Here is a 15,828-nt window from a genome sequence, read left to right as displayed (position 1 = left end):
TGGACTGTCCCTAGCAGGGAATGTGCATGCTCTCTTTCTCTCCACCTGTGCAGGAAGGACCATCTGAGCTCCCCTCCAGTCCCGTATGAAGAGCTGCAGAAGCTGCTGGAGGCAGTGCTGAAGCGATGTGCTGACCTTTCCCCACCACAGAGTAACAAGAGACATGCAGTAAGTCAAGAGTCATTGTTGCCCCTTGGTAGGATCAAGCAGGGCAGGAATGACCTTCTTAGCACAGCGTGTGGATGTTGTGTATACATTTCATACCTTTCACCTGTGTCTGTTGGGGTTGCTGGTGTTTCTTTTTGATCCTCATGCCTTGAGATGGCAGCAACCTTTGTCTCTGAGGCAGCTGAGGATGGATGCTGGTGAATGCTCTTTCTACATCAGTGAAGATACCTGGGACACCACTTGAGTGTGCTGCTTCCTTTAGGTGTCCAGTGCTCCAAAGTCATTTGAACCTCCCCTTCTTCAGGGCCCCACCTTGTAGGTTGCCTTATTCAATTTATTTATTTTTCTTTTTTTTTGCAAAGACCATGCCTTGCTGTGCCTTCAGATCAAGAGGGTCAACTTGCATGCACTGAGATGCCTCAGCAAGGGAATTATTAGCTGCTATTTGAACTGCAAATCCTTTCCTGTTCCTGGAACATGCAGTTAGTGTGATGTGGTACTGGGAGCTGTGCACCCCTGAGGAGAGCCCCCATTTCAGATGGCCGAATGAAAAGACAAGGGCTGGGCCCTGTTGCTGTGGGCTTAGGAGCATGTGGGTTTAAATCACAAGTATGTATGTAGTGGCAAGAACATCTTGCTGGAGTACCAGAGACCCAAATGCCTGCTGAACTGTCTCTAGATCTGCGGCCCAAGTTGTGTGACACCTGATTTCTGTCTTCTCTGCCTGGAGATAACGGAGTTGCTTTCCACCCGACGGGTAGACATTTGTCAGTCTGTTTGCACACACAGAGTTTGGTGTCCTATTCAGAATAAGGGGCCTTATAGGAAGGAAAATAGGTGAAGGGTAAGAACATCCAGGCAGTCTGTAATGGGAGGAAAGGAGAAATGATTGCCCCTCTGATAAGGTGTCTCAGCATCAAATGGGGAAGGAATTTATAGACCAGGAGTTTTGAATTGCCAGCCATGCGATTGGCTTGATGTAACTAGATTGCAGTGCCCTTCTGGCTGAACTTGGTGGGACGCTATGTGGGAACAACAGCCGGCACATGGATGGTTGCTTACAGATGTAAGCCTAAGGAGGCGGGTAGGAAACTTCCAAGATTTAAGTGCTGAGCAGGAAGAGGAATTGTTCAGCCTTGTCCAAAGAGTGATTGGAGGAAAATGGATTTGAAAAAATACTATGTTTTTCCTGAAAGGTTTGAAGCCTCATTAGCTGAACTGTTTAAAACTCACACTAGACCAAAACATGGCAATAGATACTGTACTATTCAAGGGACAGGGCAATGCAGAACTAGCAGCTCTCTTACTCTGCCTTCCTTCGGGAAAGCACGGTAGCCCTCTGACTCTGCCCTCACTAGGAAAGCACAATAACAATGAGACAGCTATGTGAAGGAAGTGAATGAAGTGAAATATATATTTTTTTCTGCTGCTGGTATTGGAGAAGAAAGCTATTTTGTTTCACAATGAACACAAGATCTTGAAGACTTCTCTCCTTTAACAGGGTGATCTCCTATTCTCAGTGTCTCAGAGTCACCCAGGAAACAGAAATCTTAGCAGAGTTCCTCAGAGACAGGGACAGTTCTTGCTCAACACCCTGGAAAGTTTCAGAAATGCTTGTAGGTGAGGACTAGCGGGGGCGGGGGGGGAGGGTGTTTGTGGGTGTGAGTCCTGATACATCATGACTGAGTTTCTCTACCCAGTCCCACCACTGAAGTATCAAAGGTGAGTTCAGTGTGTGGCACTTGTCAGTGAAGCTCCAGAGTGAGGGATGTGAAACACTGATGATAGTGAAAACTTTGTGGTACCTGCAGGTGCCTCCCAAGAAACTTGACTGAGACCTATCAGTTTATTTAATCTCTTTGGCCTTTGAAGAACTGCTTGAAAATAAGATTAAAAAGAAATGGGAGGGTATCATTATTGAAATCCGGTAATGATGTAAGAACTGATGGAAGGTATATGTGAAACCATATTCCATTTCTTGTGCCCTGGGCTATGCAGTCTCACTGCTGGAGAGGATTAACCATTTAACAAATATGTATCTGGTCCAGCTGCTGGCCTTGTATTTGCTTATATCTGTGTCATTTTACTGCATGTGGGTTTATACGCACCAGCTTTTCCTGTTTTGCTGGATGGGAGCCATCCCTTAACTGGCCAGGAGAAGATGGAAGATATGTTGCATAGGAAACCAGATCTGCTGCTAGGGAAGTTTGTCCAACTTAGTTATTTTGCCTTGCATCACTTGCATTTAGTTTGGCTTGGATAAAACAGCCAGAAGCCAGTGTCCCTATCTGCACTGACACAGTGTCTTGGCATGGTGTTAGAAGGCACTGGGCTTCTGTCATGGTTTCTAGAATGGCTCGCTGAATGGTTTAGCTGAATGGTTTGCTGGCTGTTTGTTATGAGGTTTGCTGTATTTGCTCTAGCCACTCTGGCCTGGTTGAGTACATTCAGTCTTGTCTCACTGAGGCCTCCCACTGAAGATATTTCCTTCAAAGAAGTTAAGTCTTCCTTTCCCAACTTGTGGTACAGTTGGACAACATTGCTAACTTTTAATAGCTTCACTCAAGAAGTAACTGTGTTACTGCCAGATGAGTTTCCAACCCATTGTGTGTTCCTGGGGTCCTTAATGGTGAAATTTGTGGTGGAAATGTAGTATCTCCCAGCTTCCTTTACAGAGTGGGGAGAATTCCTCTCTCCTCTGCTGTCTTCTGTATATGTGTAGATTAGCAGTGGAGTTCCAGAGCGACCCGATGGCCCAGGAGAACGCTTTCACTGCCCCCAGCTCTGAGAGCAGGGACACTCTAAGCAACTTCTCTGAGTTCCTGTTGAGGATTTGTGACAATCTCTGCATCCCCATGGTCATGGTAGGGTTTCTTTTGAACTTGGTCTATTCCTTGGGTACCTGGATAGACACTCTCAAGCATGGAAAGATGGTGGGAAAAGTCATTTTGAGAAGAGAGTATGTAGGATAAACCAAGTACAGCTGTAGCACTTGCTGCCTCTCTGGAGACAAGTGTAGCGTTATGCGTTCATGCAAAATGGGAGTGTATAGTGTCTGAGGGTGGAGAAATTCATAAAGCTTCCATATAGATTGCAATGTCTTTCTTCAGACTGTGCAATCCCCATAGCATACCTGACATGTTACCTAATCCATGGCAGCTCTGGCTGTTGCAGAAAATTAAGAATGCAGGAGCTGTTGTTTCCAGAAGGTTTTGGTGAGCCTGTCCAGCCTACACAGCAAGGACAGTACTAGGCCATGTGGCTCAGTAAGGCCATACAGTTTAAAAAGTAGGAATGGAGAGTCATTTGTGCTTTAGTATTCCATGCCAGCCTGTCACTAAGACACTTAGAGCAGGATTATCCAAATGGTGGGACTCTGATGCAGTCCCACATGTTGAGTAAATTTTCCTTGCGCTTTGCCACAGTTTCAGATATATGAATTCTTGCAGTTGCTGGGGGCTTGGAGATTTTTTGTTTTGTATTTTTAACACTCTCTTGGTAGGCACCAGTGCTGGCATGCTGTTCTCAGCCTTGAAAGCAGAGTGCAGTGCATGTCCAGTTTGGCAAAGCTGGAGTCAGTGTGCTGCTTCTTGCTCGTTGGACTTAGGTAAAAATTATGGACTGTGGTAAAATTGCCCCGTGGCCTTCTGTAACAGTGAGTTGAGTTGTTCTGTTCTAAACCATTTAGGGCTAGACCCTGCAGAGAACTTAAATGCCTGTATTTGCTACTACTCAGCAAAACGCTGAAGCACAGGTGTTAAGTGGTATTGAAGTCAGCTGTACTTAAGTGTATGTCCTACGTTGTATGCCTTGCTGCAGAATTAGCCATTTGACCTGTAATAGTAGTTATGTCTAGGGTAACATGGACAGTAATGTCAGTTGTTACGTCAGGGTGTAACTGGTTGCCAGCTGGAATCAGGAGGGAGTTTCTTGTTTGATGTAATGTCTTGCAGAGTTAGCAGCATCGCTCATAAACGTTGGGTGGGGGAGTGTTAGTTGCTTTCAAAATGCTCTGTAAACCTGTGTACTTGCTGCTGGGCATTTTGATAGCAGGGCTGTTAGTGCCATTTATCTGGATTTGGAAATCTAATATTCTGGGACAGTGGGAAGCAGGAAGAAAGCTGCTGCTTTCTGTATGTGTTGCATATCACCCATCTGATCTTTTCTTCATTCTTTCCACAGAGCTACCTGGAAAGGGCTGTCAGCCCGTCAGTGATGGAGGTTTTCATATCAGCCCTTAATACCTTGTTTACAGTGATGCCGAACATGAGGGATAAGTTCTCCAAAAAGCTGGGTATGGGGGTATAGGATCATGTGCTCTGTGCTGCTTTGCTTAACAGACAGAACTTGCTGCTACTGCATATTTTGAAGCAATGAGCTTAATGAGACTTTCAGTGGAGGATTACATTACATGTTTATGTGGGTAAGAACAGAGTGTGCAGTCATGTTCAGTAGGATGAAAAAGTTATTGGGTCTAGGAATGGTGATAGGACAGATTTTATTTTAGATAAGTAAATTGTGTCAGCTTTACCCCTTCCTCTGGAATATTCAGAACTGCCTGTTTCTGTAGATAGGGATTATGCTGGAATTATCAGTTGACTTTTATTATATAGAAATCTATTGACTTTGTGTTTTCCTTACTCTTTGCAGATCAGAGAGTGATGTATAGAATTCCTCTTTTCTAAACATGTAGAGCTGGCAAATCTTTCCTTCTCCTCCTGAGAAGGCAAATGAATCTCAGATACTGTCTTCCAAATCAAGATCAGAGTAGTGTGCCTTGGGAAGGTCAGAGAGAGAAAGCCTGACAAGTGCATTCTTACCGGGAAGGCTTGCCGTGTTCAACAGTTTTGTTTGCAGATGTGTGGGGATGATTATGGGACTGCGTACTCTTCTCCCTCATCAGACATACTTGTTGCTCTTCTAGACATTTCTGTCTTCCTTTCTCTCCAGTGTCTTCCTCCTTCATCCGACTGACTTTGGAGCTGAAGGCCAGATTTTGCTCTGTGCAAAGGTATTGTGATGTGTATATTGATAGTGAGTCAAAAATTTCCAGATGGGAAAGCAGATCACACCTATCTAATGCACCTGAATTAGGCAAGAATGGAGCCTAAAAGACTCAAGAGTCGTATCTTATTGCAAAAGTAAACAGTAACTGACAATGGAAAAGCTGTGAGAAAGGGGAAAAGCAGTTAGGTAGGGGGAGGGTGAATGTATGCAGCTTTGTGAGAATTCTGTGCACCATTGTAAGCTGTGCAGATATGGATACAGCAGCCTGACTTTGGAGTAGTGAAATCAGTGGGTGCTTTGGAAAGAATTGCAGTAGCATCAGTTCCATTTGAGCTCTGACTTCCTAGGCACATATTACCACTACTTATGTTCCTCTTGGTGTGATAATGTGTAATAAATAGGAGGGATAAGGAAGACTTTAACAGCATATATTGCAAATGGTCATCTCTAGCAGAGGTTATGATTTCTTGGTTGAAGAGCACTTGAGGAGACTCTCTGTGGGTCTGCAGAGATGTTTTACGTCCTCTTCCCTGTGACTTCAACTCGTTAAAAGAGTAGACAAAAAAATACAGCACCCCTAGTCCGGGTCACCATTGAGGGAGCTAAAGTGGGGATGTTTGTGCCTGAGAATGGTGTGTGTGGGGAGTGATTTAGGCCTGTGAATACAGTAGCATATGGTGCCAAGGATGTTATGTTACAGTACAAAGATGTTTGGTTATGTCCTGTTCTGCAAGGAAATCATTAGAGAGAGGGAAATGCCTGCAAATACAACTGTTCTCACAGCTTTTAGGTAATTTTTTGTCATTGCTAATTGTTCATCCCTGGAAACACCATTGCCCCAAAATCTCCTTACTGGAGTTTGTCAATGGTATCAGGTATTGGGAACCCCCCTCATACACCTCTCTTTCTCTGTGATGTTAGGGGTCCTGCCCTTGCAGGACTTGTGAGAGTACCTCGCTGTATTGACATTGTCCCAAGGTATCCGTGCATGTTCACTGTCATCACTGCTACTGTGTCTGCCACATCTGTCAGAGTTGTGACTGAAGTTTTGGCAGATGCTGTGTGATATTAGAAGTGTGAAGAGGTTTCTAGCCTTCTCCTTTGTATGTTTCTGGTGTTCTTCACAGTAATCCTGTCTTGAATCAAGCATGTTCCAGCTTCCTCTACAACTTGTGCCTGAGCCTCTACTCTGCCATGGAGAAGGAGAGAGATTCTTCTCAGGAGGGCAAGTCTGGGGAAGGAAACAACTTGCTTCATTTAAGTTGAGGTCCTGCCAGCCTCTATTTAGGCAGTAGGCAAAAAAAAAAAAGGGGGGGGGAGGAGGGAAGGGGGAGACACACATAATTGAGATTTTTTTCAGCTTTTTTTTAGACTGGTCTGCTGAGGAGATGACACTCAGAGAATGCCTCTTGAAGAGTATGAAACCCTAACTGAATGAATGTGATTCATTTATCTATGGGTTTGCTTACCCAGTGACATTCATTAGCACAACCGTGCATGGTTTAATTAAAACAATATTACTTGCCAAGGAGCCACCCTTATCTGGGGATTAAGGTCATTTTTTCCTCTGGTTTACTTTATAAAGCTTTCCTGTCTGTACTGTAACTTTCCATTGTAGGTAAGTCCCAAATAAATGAGATGAAAGTTTCCACATCATAAAAGCCACCATTCCCACTGGTGTTGGTCAGATGCCATACTGGCAGCATTGGCAGAGAGCTGGGAACCTCAAAGCAAAAGCCTCTTTTCATCCTCATGGCCAGTTCTGTTAGATCAGGTCTCAGGCCTCTATTCATGCCAAATCATAGAGGTGCACTTGCTACTTCATGTACTGTGTGCAGACTGTGGGGATAGTCAGTGGGCTTTGATATTTCTCAGATCAGGAGCTTCCCTAATTTAATATGCTTGAGTTAAGGGCAGGCAGATCCCCCCATACCTCTCTGCCTTAGCATAGACATTCCTCATCCCTACTTGTTCTGCTCATACTGGTTGCATTTCCAGAGCAAGAGATGTCTGAGCTCCTGCAGAAGGGCCTGCCTCAATTAAACTACACAGTTCCTGAAAGCCTTCTCCTCCTGACTGAAAACCCTGAATCTTTCTGTTTGGATCAGTCTCTTTGCAGCCACCAGCACTGCTTCATACTCCTCTTATACTTTGCCTACACCCTTGGGGACAGGTGAGCCAAGAGTATACAAGGCAAGTGGTTATGGGTTATTGTGGCCATCACGAACCAATTTTCAGTGGATGAGGCTTGTCTGATTTTCCTGTTTCTTCTCCAATCTCCTTGACTGCAGGTTTGTCCCAGAGGCAGAATTATTTTTAGCCATAAAAAGTTTCCTTCTATCAGCACAGGACTGTGGAGACTGTCCCCCTCCATACATATTCAGAGCTGTGCTTTACCTCCTTGCTGTGTGTCAGGACAAAGGCAAAGACCTGGACTCGGTAAAAGAAGATTTCATTCCTACATCTTGGACCTTTTCTGTGGAGTTTAACCAAGGTTCATCCCCACCCCCATCAACCCTCTTGCAGAACGTATTTTGATGTATGTGATGAGTGATGAATGAGTGGAAGGTGTGCAGTGCATCTACGCCCTGGAAAGCTAACTGTGAAAAGCCACTAGGGGATATAGATTTGATTGAATAAACTTATGTATGTGTGGGAAGTGTAAATGCATTGGATAGGCTGTGAATTCACATACAGAATATTATAAATTTCATAGCTTCAATCTCCTGAACACATCCCCAGCCTCTGCAGCATGCTTTCTAGTGTTCCCATATGGCTTTTTGCTGCTGCACAGCTTTGAGCACTGTATAAAGCCCACAAGGTTTTTAGCCTTTGTGATGCAAATGGGCCTCATGAAATGATGTTTCACTGATCTTTTTGATTGTCTGCTCAGAAGGCAGTGTGACTTTTTCTCGCGGTAGACTGTAATCACTTCAGCTTTTGGATATTCACTATCTAGTTGTTATTTTGTTCTCTCTCTCCCTTTCCTTCCCACACTCTTATCAGAGGTCACTGTGTGCCATAAAGAGGATCCTGGATAGTCTCCCAGATCTGGGCTTGGTCTACGTTCACTGTCCTCTTCTGCTGAATTTTTTCCTGCGCTACCCTGAACTTATGGGCAGATTTGGACACCAGGTCCTCCAACTCTGGTTTTCCTGGGAAGACTGCAATCAAACTGAGACTGAAGAAGCTGGTTTTGGCGTGTCTGATCAACTGAACTGTGCTAACCCTTTACTTCCCATTCTGAAGAGCAATTCAAGCATTTTACTTATTTTACTGGTACGTGACTCTCACAAGGACAGTCTGTTATCTCTGGCTCTGTTTTAGGGGAGCATTTAGGGCTTTTGGATTCTTAAAGCACTTAGTGCTTTTCTGAGCTCAAGGAATTGTGTGTATACACAGACTTTCACCTCCCAGGCAAGCCTGATACAGAAAATGGGATTGTGTGTGTGTGTGTGTTGGCTCTTCTGCTGCCATCCATCCACTGTGATAGAATGAGGTCTTTGGAAAGCTGGCTAGGAAGGGATCTGAAGAGTGCTGTGATATATGCCATGAAAAAAATTCATGGTCTCTACCCTTTCGCTGTCCAGATATACAGCTGGGTACTCTAGATCCTTCTGTGGCAGTCTTTCAAGAAGCTATTTTGCTGTTTTGGGAGCAGTGGTGTACTATTGATAGATGAGAAGAATATGAGAAACAAAGAGCTTTCAAAAGGCAGCATGCAGAGAACAGGACTTGAGGGCACAACTTTCTGTTTGCTTGGGGTTTTTACTTTGTGTTGAACTGGAGAGTCTTGTCCGAGATTTTTGCAGTACTTCAAATTTTCAGGACTGCAAATAGCATGTTGTATTGCTCTTAAAAGATAAAAAAGAAAAAAAAGGTTGAGAGAACTAATCAGTGCAGGGAAGAAAGGGGCCTTGCAGTAGCTGGGCTTGTGTTTTTGCCATTAGCTGGTGAAATGAACTCTGTTTACCTATGTAATCATAACAGAATTCAGGTCCCCATGGCTGCTCAGAGGGCTTCTCTCACTTCCACCTCTCCCATCTAATCTGTCACCCCTCCTCATCAATGGCCACTTGTCCCATGACCATTTAGCCAGTCATAGCAAATACTATGTTAACATTTCCACACAAAAACATGAGATTTGCCAGTAAGGACAAAAGCTAAGAGCTGGGATGTTTCTTTTCGAGCCTGTTATTGAAACTAAAAATATGTATCATTGAGATTAAAAAACCATCCCAGTAAACAGAGAAGAAGCAGGGTTTGGTTCTCAGTGAGCACCCATGAGGCATTGCAGACTGGCATATATTTGTTCTGATCTAAGAGGCTGTGAAATAATTTTTAATATCCCAGGATACTGAAATGACTGACAGGATGGAATGTTGCTTAGGACAGTTCTTTCATAGGTTTGGGTGCTATTGCAGAATAGGTAACAACATTCAGGCATTTGATACTGTTTGCCGACTATTAGTAAAAGCAATCGATACATAGACAAATCAGTGCAGATTAGAAGAAGTGTCCCATGAGACTTGTCTACCCTATTACCTTTGGCAATAGTTTTGGAACCTATCACTCCTCAAGCTAAAGTCGACCTATATATCACAGGTCTATAAATTAGCAAAAGAGAAATGATGGCTCCCTTTCCGAATGGTACAGCATTCCTGCTTTTCCCCTTTTCTGTCTTGCCATGTGCTCTTGCAGAAATAAATTAGTTTAGCTCTGTCCCAGTCTTTAAAGTGAACTGTAATAAATCACAGGCTTTGACAATTCACTTCTCAGTTGGGGAAGAGCGTAATCAATCTGAATTTAGATGGGCTAATAAAACAGTGAAATATTCTAGAATAAATATACTGTCAGATATAAACAAAACTTATGAGGTGAATAATCCCAGCTTGAGAAAGCAATAGTAAAAAGAAAGGTGTCTGCATGGTACAGTGAAATGAAAATGAATATCCTTCCAAGGATGATTTATTTGCTTATCTGCTTTTAATAAATGTCTGGATTAGATAGAGCAGATGGTTAGTGGCTTCATTTGAGACCTTGAGCTCCTGAGTAAGAAGAAAAATGTTAATACAGCGATGCATTTACTAGGACCAGGAGGGCTGTGACCCTTGGTTAACACCATCCTGTGCTGTGTGTGTTCACCTGGTGATAAATGTGGTAGCAGTCATGCTTTGGCCCACCTGTCTTCTCCATGGTCCAGATCTGAGCTGCTCTCCTAGGGAATGGAGATGGATTGGCTGACATTACATTACATTCCTGAATGTCACTAAAAGAGAGAAGCTGAGGAGTGAAATTGAGAATAGAGACAGGTACTTGATGCTGTGTTGGGTCCATAAAACTTGACTTTCAGAGTAGATTGTGTGTCCTTTTCTTTCAAAGAGAGAATTGAGATCATGGTTTTCCATAGCAGGCAATTATAGAAAAACCTTCCTCTGCAGAAGTTGTCGTATTAACCCCAGGAAACTACAGGTGTTTTCTGTTGTGATGTGTAAGATTGATGCTCCCCATACATATTTTATCCTCCCTAGCTTAATGGGATGTTCTCATTCAAATAGCTAGCTCATTCTGTGTGCTGAGTTCAGCTACAGTCTGGTGTAAGTTGTGATAGGAAGGCATGCAGGATGCAAAGAAGGACTTAGCTGATCAGTATTAAATGAGTCTCCTTTGTTTCCCTGAATGTCCTCTGGCCCTTGTGCTGTGAGGGAAGGTAAACAGGAGTGCTTGGGTTACCTTCACTGTGTCATTCCTTATTCTGTACCATATGGTGTCTCTTCTTCCTGTCCTGAATGCTCCCAGTATTTTTAGCCTCTCTTCATGTGGAGGTCTCTGCATCCTGCAGAGGAGGAACACCCAGCTTTTTCATCTGGACTGGGTTAAGCCCACAGTCCCAGTGCCTTGCAGTTGGTCCTTGTATATGCAGTATGTCTGGCATGTCCTGGAGTGCTGGATTTGACAAAGAAGGTGCCAGAGAGCAGTCCACTGCCACTGGAGCTGGTTGTGCAGCCAGCTCCCTGCTACTTATTCCTGAAGGTCTCAGCTGTAGGTGGGAATTAACCCTCAGAGCTGGAGGAATTTTTCTGGCACTGGCAGCCTTTTCTTACCTTAACCATTTTTCCTGGGTGTGAGGTCCCACAGCCCTTTCCTCTCCCCCATCCAGTCTGGATGTATGACTATTATGTGATAAGGGAATGTAGCCAAAAAAGGCTCTAGGCTGGGTGGGCTGTCCTGGCAGGCTATAGGCTTGGCAACATTGCTCAGAGCAGTTTTCTTTACTGTTTCCCTCTTTCTGCTGTACCGTTTGCAATGCAGTAGTCAGGAGTACTGGGGGAGGGAAGGATGGTGGTGCTGACTTATGTAATATGATAGTGTCAACATTTTCTGCCTGATCTTTATGGAACTGTACTTATGCTTGTGTACTTATACATGGTGAATTTAATGTTAAACACCTTAACATCAAAAGTGTGCCTGAATTAATGCTACTGGCTGTGGTATTTAGCTCACAGATTCCGCACAGAGCTGTATTCAAGAAGCAGGCTTGTGGGCTGAATGCTGTATACACAACTCTTCCATTTTCAGTGACTGAGTGATTGCTTGTCTGGTTTACGTTTCATGCAGTTTAGCTGTTACGTTGCTACTGCAGATACTAGGCTGCCAGCCCAAGACTTCTCAGAATGAGTAACTATGGACTGACTCACAAGCTTGACTTTAAGTAAGCACCTTAATATGTGGCCTGATTTTCTAAAAACAATAGGGAGAGCAGAAGTGCCAGAGGATCTACATTCTTGAAAACCAGGCCCTGACTTTAGGAACTCATTTTCTAAAACATTGACCTTAAATTTATGTTGCTCCCAGCCTTGTATGCTGCATGGGAGGTAAAGAGCCAAATGCATGCTTTAAACAGGATATTACCCAGAGGTGCCTATCAGAGGACAGCCTGCCTGCCTTATGCAATATTCCATTTAATCAGGACATACTTAATCTGAAAAGTGCTTTATTAGGATGTTTCCCAAGGCACCAGATTAGCATAACGGTATTAAATAGCAGTGACTTCCGTCTAATTGGGGCAGAAAGGTAATGCATGCTTTTTCCCTCCCAGGACTTGGTCTGCTCAGGCTCTGTGGATGTGGCTCGGAAGGTGTTGGTGACTCTAAGATCCTTCTTGGAAAGAAATGAGGATGTCCTTGTCTGTGACCTCCTCCGGAGTCAGTTCCTACAGATTCTGCAGCAGCTGCTGGTAGAGAGTAGCTCTGCCTCCTTACAAGGTGACTTCCCTTTATGTCTTGGGTCTTGCTGTGGGATCAGCTAGCAGGGGTAGGTGGCTGAAGGGAAGTTTCTGAACTGCTGATGTTGCTTCAGTACTTATCTGTATGAGGAAGTTTACTGACAGAACTGTACTGATTTAGTTTCCTTTTCCAGAAGCTCCTATTCTGAAGTGAGAGAGTCTTTTTCTGGTTTAGATTGTTGTGTTTTCAAAGTGTGAGTGTTAAGCCAAGGCAGGGTGCTATTATGCTGCCATAAGTGTTCACATGGAGAGCTGTTGTGGGTAAATCTCCCTGCTTAAACAAGCGGTCAGCTGGTGACAGAAAGGCATTCTCCTTTTTGCCCCTTCTCTGTCTAAAACAAATTGGCATGCCTGAGTACAGTTCCTGGGGCACAGAGGCTAGGAGGAGAGATTATTTGAATCATGCATGATATTGATCCCCAGAAAGGAATTGTGATATCACCAGGTTTCATAAATCAATTAAATCTTTGGAAGATTTAGCTGGGCTTTGACTTGGAGAAATCTCCGTTTTCCTTACTAGCCCTGATTTTGGAGCTGGGACTGTTGTCCCATTGTGAAAAGCCCTGTGCAAAACAGCACGTAAGCCTGAATTGAAGGAAGAAGCAATACTGGGATCTCTTTGGCTTCCCTAGGATATGGGACCCAGCACAGCCTTTGCTTTTTCCTGGGGGGGCACTGACACTTGTTACAGTACTGCTCTGCTTGGAGGTCTTTGCTGGGCAGCAGTAGTGATGGGAGCACAACCTCTTTGCCAGCCCCTTGGTGTCCTCATTAGAGGGGGAGGGACAGTTTTCTGCCTTACCTCCATGAAGGTCTGATAGGCTGGAGAAGAGAGGAGTTCAAAACAGGAGCCTGGCAGAGCATGAGGCTACAAGATTATGAATAAAGTGGGCAATCCGATCTTGTTTAGTATTGCACACATTTAGAGTTGTGGCATCCCTCTGTCATTAATCTAGGGATGCCAGGGACTCGGGGAGGCAGATTGTCCTTGTTCCTGCTGAGGTAGTCAGATCCATTTCTTCAGGACACTGGGCTAGAGGGGCTTCTGCAAGATTAGGCTCCTTCTGCTGCCTCCAATATCCTCAGCTTCTATTCATACTGCATCTTGAACTCATTAGCTGAGTTATTGGCAACCTCATCCAGAAAGTTAAGCACCAGATGTACCCTCAAGACGTGACTTCCTTGTCTCAGCACACAGGCAGCTCTCTGTGACAGCCAGGACAGATAAGCACAGGGGTCTGCATCCCTGATCAAACAGTAGCCTGCCCTTAGACAACAAGAAGACCCAACAGTGGGACTCCATCAAGAACCCGTTAACATTAAAGACACCTGTAAATCTTTCCCTCTCAAAACTGAAACCTCCTGAGCCTTTGTGAAGACTTTTTCTGGAGGTCATAGATGCTTGTAATAGGTATGGCTCTATACATACAAACTCTACACCTGCATGCAGCCCTGCAGAGAAGTGAATGTACTAGGGAGACAGTGTGGTTGCCCTGGGGAGTGTGTGGTCTGAAAAGCACCATTCTCCTTGTGCACAAACCTGCTGTGCTGGAGCTCTCACCTCTCATGTCTTCTGCTCTGTGGGGTAGGAGGATCCCTGTTTCCCAGCCTCACAAGTTGCAGGAGAACAAATGCTGTGCAGCTGAGCGCTCTGAGGTGCTGGGCTGCTGTCAAGGCGAAGGCTGCCAGTGATGGCAAGTAGAAGGGAAAAGAGCAATCTGGAAAGGGCTGGTGATTACTAGCTTATTAGCAGTGTGAATTTAAATGTGTGGTAAACATGCCCCTTACATGGTTCACTAAGAGTATAAATAATGAGTGTAGCCTCCTTTTTTTGCTCTTTGCTAGTTGTCCCTAGAACAGGGTTGGCAGGGTCCAATGTATAACTCAAGGCCAACAAAGAGGCAGGAAGGTGGCCTGACCTAGAGGAGACTGTATAGAGGAGAATGAGGTTGGAAAGATATGGGTGGGTGTGTATCGAAAGGGGGAATACTTGCTCCCCTCAACCTACCCTCTTCTCCAAGCCTGAAAATTCACAATTCTTGGCACGCTTTGAGGTAGAGCAGGTTAGAGTTTGCTGAAAAGTTGTCTGTTCCCTTCTTAGCTAACAGGAACCTGCCTCTTTTGCTGAACCTCCTTTTCCTGGTGCAGCTGCGGAGCAGGGATGTGAGGGAGCTGGACAGCACAGACTTCAGGCTGCTTCACCAGGGTGAGTCTGCACATCCATCTTCTCTCAGGGGGCTTTGGTCTGTATTCATTAGCTGTTCCATATGATGATTAGGGGCTGACTCTTCACCCTTTTGGAGAATGTGTACCTTGTATTACATTTATGGTTGCTTTAAGACACTTTCATAGCCAGAATGGTGCAGAGAGCCCTTGTTACCAGTTCAAGCAACAAAACCGAGGTTCTCCACCTCTTGCTTTTACAATATATTTGTTGTCTGACACCTCACAAGGTGGTCAAAGTTTTCTCATGGCCATGACACGGTTTCAAAGCCTGTGACTGCAGTGACTTGGCACGTGACAGTATTGCTGATGGGCTTCCTTAGGCATCCTTCTGGAAGTAACTCTTCTCTGATGAGGCCTGCATGAAACAAGCTCATAGATGGGAGGGGTGTGGGGAAGGCATGTTGATGTGTTTTTTGAGAATTGCTTACTCAGACTTTCAGCTCTTCAAACAATCTCCTACAACAGTTCCTGCTGAGCCCCACAGACCTGGATTTCCCTCCCAAACTCTCTTGCTAAACACTGTTCCTAAATGTTTGGTGCTTACAACAAGCATGGTGAATTTATTACTGATATGGGGAGAATATGTGAGAGTGGAGGAGCACAGTTCTCCATGTCATTCCCCAGACTGGCCATCTACGGCTTGAGATAGGCTTGTGGGCATCTATGGTTGATGCAGTATTAGAGACAGACTCTGCCTATGGAAACAGGTAGCTTATCTCATAGTAACTCTTGGAGTTATTACTGCCCAGTGTGATGTATTCCCTTTAATAAACCCTTTTCTGCTTTGTTTCTTGCTGTTATCATGCTCTAGTGCGGAGTGTTTGGTGTAAAGTAGACACTCTGGGGCAGAGTCCTGTTGCTTTGTTTGGGCCATGCTCTGTTTAGTTTCACTTCAGGTTGTGCTACTTGTGTCTGAATTCTGCCCCCACTGACTGACCTCTTTCTTTCGCTGAGGTGCTCTGTTATGTTGGTGTCTTTGTTACGCCCATTCTTTCGCTTCCAGTCAGTAACCTCTGTGGGAAATGTACGCCGAGGGACGCTGACCTCCTGCAGCCATCCTTGAATTTCTTGTACTGGAGCCTTCATCAAACAACACCTAGCAGTCAACAGAGAGGTGAGGCAGGACTGTGTTGATTGCTGAG

General features: G+C 44.6%; 1 protein-coding gene across 1 annotated transcript in view; it reads left to right on the top strand.

Moving 5' to 3' along the window:
• The window catches only part of MEI1 (meiotic double-stranded break formation protein 1), a 40,568-nt gene that overhangs the window by 12,452 nt on the left and 12,288 nt on the right, over positions 1–15,828 (top strand). The window contains exons 12-23 of the mRNA XM_026069140.1: positions 54–168; positions 1,670–1,788; positions 2,891–3,032; positions 4,351–4,462; positions 5,119–5,179; positions 6,303–6,400; positions 7,174–7,348; positions 7,467–7,614; positions 8,182–8,454; positions 12,275–12,440; positions 14,562–14,666; positions 15,690–15,800. Coding sequence (XP_025924925.1) covers positions 54–168; positions 1,670–1,788; positions 2,891–3,032; positions 4,351–4,462; positions 5,119–5,179; positions 6,303–6,400; positions 7,174–7,348; positions 7,467–7,614; positions 8,182–8,454; positions 12,275–12,440; positions 14,562–14,666; positions 15,690–15,800 — 1,625 coding nt within the window. The remainder of the gene's footprint in view (positions 1–53; positions 169–1,669; positions 1,789–2,890; positions 3,033–4,350; positions 4,463–5,118; positions 5,180–6,302; positions 6,401–7,173; positions 7,349–7,466; positions 7,615–8,181; positions 8,455–12,274; positions 12,441–14,561; positions 14,667–15,689; positions 15,801–15,828) is intronic.

This window comes from Apteryx rowi, unplaced genomic scaffold, assembly GCF_003343035.1.
Source record: "Apteryx rowi isolate R43461 unplaced genomic scaffold, aptRow1 scaffold_287, whole genome shotgun sequence".
NCBI classification, from domain to species: domain Eukaryota; kingdom Metazoa; phylum Chordata; class Aves; order Apterygiformes; family Apterygidae; genus Apteryx; species Apteryx rowi.
Note: the sequence above shows the minus strand (reverse complement) of the source record. Positions and strands in the feature narration are given on the sequence as shown.